The sequence below is a fragment of the Helianthus annuus genome, chromosome 15 (genome assembly GCF_002127325.2).
Source record: "Helianthus annuus cultivar XRQ/B chromosome 15, HanXRQr2.0-SUNRISE, whole genome shotgun sequence".
Lineage (NCBI taxonomy): Eukaryota > Viridiplantae > Streptophyta > Magnoliopsida > Asterales > Asteraceae > Helianthus > Helianthus annuus.
Window position 1 is genome coordinate 66,141,140 of NC_035447.2, and position 3,919 is coordinate 66,145,058.

The following is a 3,919-nucleotide window of genomic DNA, read 5'->3' on the forward strand; positions in this document are numbered from 1 at the left end:
GTATGTAGTTTTGTCATATATACTTTAGTATTTTAAAATTTATGTAAGCTTTGTATTTTGTATTTTATGATGGTTCCTAGGTAGTGATGATTCTAAGCCTTTTGTTGAGCGTCTGTAAAGTTAGTTTGTTTTACTCTAACTGGCTTTAAGCCTGCTTTCTTTTCATGATTGAAATTAGCCTTTGACGACTATACCTGTTTATTGTGTTTGTTTTTTAATATTGTCGTTATTTTGTATGTTATTGTTGGCAACCTTTTAAGATTGGTTAGTGCTAGAGATTTAAGCTCATTAGTATTTATTAGCTTTTTCTAATATAATTGTTTGAGGAAATTACGTATTTGTCATTGATATGAGCTATGAAGTCACTCTGAGCCCATATTATGAAACTGTGTTATATAGGTATGTTTTCCTGATCTTATTACCATTCGCAAAGTTATTTCTAGTGTAGTTGTATGAGTAATGTAGATTAACGTATGTCTTTAGTGTTGCTATTGGCAGGCAGTATGAAATTCAAAAAACAAAAGAAGTTAAAGTTCTAATGGCTATGATAAAGTATTGAAACTATACTTTGTACCTGATAAGGTTTATCTTCTTTATGTTTTTACGATTTGGTGAGTTGTTTCCGCTTTAATTGTACATGCATTGTTGGTTTACGTTTGCTTTTGGTGTTCTTGTTTACAACCTTCAAATGAATGAAGCATATTAAACTTAGTAGACACTTCATCTAGTAATATGTAATATGTGATGAATGATATATTGGAATTGACAACTCAATGTACCCAAAGTGCCGTAACCTCCATAAGCTACAATAGTTCACCTTCGGTAATATGTGATGGATGATATATTGGAACTGGCAACTCAATATATACAAAAAATGGTCTAAGATTCATAATCTACGATGGTCCACGTTGTTGTTTCCGTGTTTCAACATCACCACAAGATTCACATTTTCCAACTTCATATGGAAGTCCAAGAAACGGATTTGACAGCTGGCTTGCATGGCAGATGGTGCAGTCACTAATGGAGGCAAAACACATATAGCACACTATGTTTACAATTTATGTAATAGAATACTTTAAATGTATTCAACTTTTCGCATTACATCATGTGTTTAAGGTTTAGGATACTTTACCTCTATTTGTATAATGTCATATGTTTTAATTTGTTTATGTTTTGGTTGTCTTTTAAATTGTGTAAAACCTTTGTGATATAATACAGTGTCACACACAATACATTATGATTCTATGGTATAAATTAGAATTACTTTACGCTTTTACCGCTCTGCAATGTAACACATAATACGTTGAATTATTCGTTTGATGTGTGCATCTGTGTTCCAAAGGCGGTGGGGAATTCTCCCACCGGCTTTGGCCCCTCAACATTTAGTAATGACACCTACACCCCCTCAAATTTTTAAAAACTATGTAAAATGACATTTGACTCCCTTGGGTTTCCAAAGTTTTAAGTTTACCTTTATGTATGTTTTCAGTTGGTCCTTATGTATTTATTTTAATAGGAGTCGAACCACTTATAATACGTTACAATTTAAGGGTATAGACTTGAAAAGCTTTAGGTTATAGCCGCCTTTTAAATTATTTGATAAATGCATTATACTGAACTCTAAACTAGAAGAATCGAAGATAATGATAATCACTATATTATAAAATAACTATAATTAAACACATACATATCTCCATATTTATATGTATGTATATAACTCCATTTTAACCTCTAGAAACAAAAGCAATTTGCCATCCATATTTTTACACCTTGTGTTTCCTCCCCATTATTCTCCATAAACACAATTTTTTTCACAGAGAGAAAGGCAGATGGGGTCATTTGCAGACGACGATTACGATTACTTGTATAAGGTGGTTCTTATTGGAGATTCAGGTGTCGGTAAATCCAACCTTTTGTCACGATTTTCCAAGAACGAATTTAGCCTCGACTCCAAATCTACAATCGGGGTTGAATTCGCCACACGTAGCATTGAAGTTGATGGCAAGATCATCAAGGGCCAAATCTGGGACACCGCCGGACAAGAAAGGTATCGTTTTTCGTAGACGATATCAAGATCTTTATGCATATAAATTGTCGACAATTAACAATATATATGTGACAGAATTGTTCGATCATTCGGTTTTTTACCTACATTGTTGGTGCCATCATTGTTTTATTAATGGAACATGCATATTATTGTTATTATTATATTAAATACGATATGTGATTCAATAGAGTTAACAAATTGGTGTTATATAGGTACGTATGCATGTGAAATTTCTATAATGATTATTATGATACTAACACGTGACATTTTTTAGAATCGTTTATTATAATGGGACATGAAATTTTGGGGTTGAGTATGATCTAAATGAGTATGGGTTAGTGGTTGAACCTTTGAACACGTTTAACTAACTAAATAGCTCGGATTTCTTGACCTGACCAGATAGATTCACTTGTTAACCCGTTTAATGGTATTACGTTTTATTTTTTTAAAATGTGTTTTCTGGAACAACTTAAACTCATTAAGTGTTTAAATGTCGCTGTTTTATACACATTTATATATTTTTAAGATAAAAATTAAACTTATAATATGCAGAGATAAACTTTCTTTTTGTTAAATGGATCGTGTTCATAATACAAATATGTGTATGGTGTTCAAACCCATGTGTCATGAGACAATTTTTGCAGGGCCGGGCCAATACCAACAGAGGGTGAATCGCTTAAAGAACCGTTTAAAAACTATACATCGGGCCTAAGTTTTGACTTTTGGCTTAAGGCACCCAATATGGTTGAGCCGAGCCGAGTTTGACCCATTTAAATCGCCATTCGAAAAATGCTAATATTGTGTTGATTTTCTTACGTTGCAGATACCGAGCCATCACAAGCGCTTATTACCGAGGAACAGTGGGTGCGCTAATTGTGTACGACATCACCCGAAAAGTAACATTTGAAAATGTGGAGCGATGGCTAAGGGAGCTTCGAGATCACACGGAGCAAACCATTGTGGTCATGCTCACCGGCAACAAGGCTGATCTAGGTCACTTACGAGCCGTTCCAACAGACGAAGCCAAGGCGTTCTCAGAAAGAGAGGGTGTGTTTTTCATGGAAACATCGGCTCTTGAGGCGCTAAATGTCGAAAAAGCTTTCACGGAATTACTGTCACAGATCTATCGCGGTATGAGCCGAAAGGCGCTTGGCATGGGTAATGACCCCGCGCTTGTACCCAAGGGAGAAATGATAAATATTGGAAGTAAAGATGATCATGTGTCTGCAGTGAAGAAAGCCGGGTGTTGCTCTAAGTGAGTGTTTCGGGTTGAACACCACGAACTAGCGATATCAAGGCGTGTGAATATTAGTCCTATCAACAATCTTTCCCTATCGAGTTTTTTTTTTCTTACTGTCAACAAGATTTAGTTCTAATGCACAAGAATCTTATTTTTGGAATCCCATATTTGTAACCACATGTATAATCAGAAAAGTTGGTTAAAAAGGAAAATGTGTAGGCAGTGTTAGAAAACAGTCTTTACTGTTTACATCTTACATTCCTCAGATCCTACCTTTGTTTTGCTATTGGTGGGATTTAATGAGCATGATGATGATGATGACTTCTTTTGTTTTGTCCAATTTAATTGCAACTCGTACCTAGACTAGATTATTGGATTTCTTTCCTTTCCTATTGCATTTTTGTTATACGGTAAACAGTATTCTCCTGCACAAATCATCAGGTTATCAGCATGCTAATATAGATGCAATGGATATATGGTATAAAAACTATGTTTTGAGTTTTGACTCACGCTCGCTTGCCTTTAATGATGGTTCACGACACGGATGTTTCCTAAACATTTGTAACCATTGAACCATTCGAACCAAAAACTTGGTCGGTTCGGCCGATTTGAGATTTATACAATTTGATTTT

At 34.8% G+C, this 3,919-nt stretch overlaps 1 protein-coding gene across 1 annotated transcript; it reads left to right on the forward strand.

The window, feature by feature from the left end:
* Positions 1-1,802: 1,802 nt before the first annotated feature.
* On the forward strand, positions 1,803-3,398 carry LOC110911771 (ras-related protein RABA1f). The gene is made up of 2 exons (XM_022156422.2): positions 1,803-2,047; positions 2,871-3,398. Exons 1-2 carry the CDS (start codon positions 1,830-1,832, stop codon positions 3,304-3,306), a joined length of 654 nt encoding a protein of 217 aa, XP_022012114.1. The 5' UTR covers positions 1,803-1,829; the 3' UTR covers positions 3,307-3,398.
* Positions 3,399-3,919: the final 521 nt, after the last annotated feature.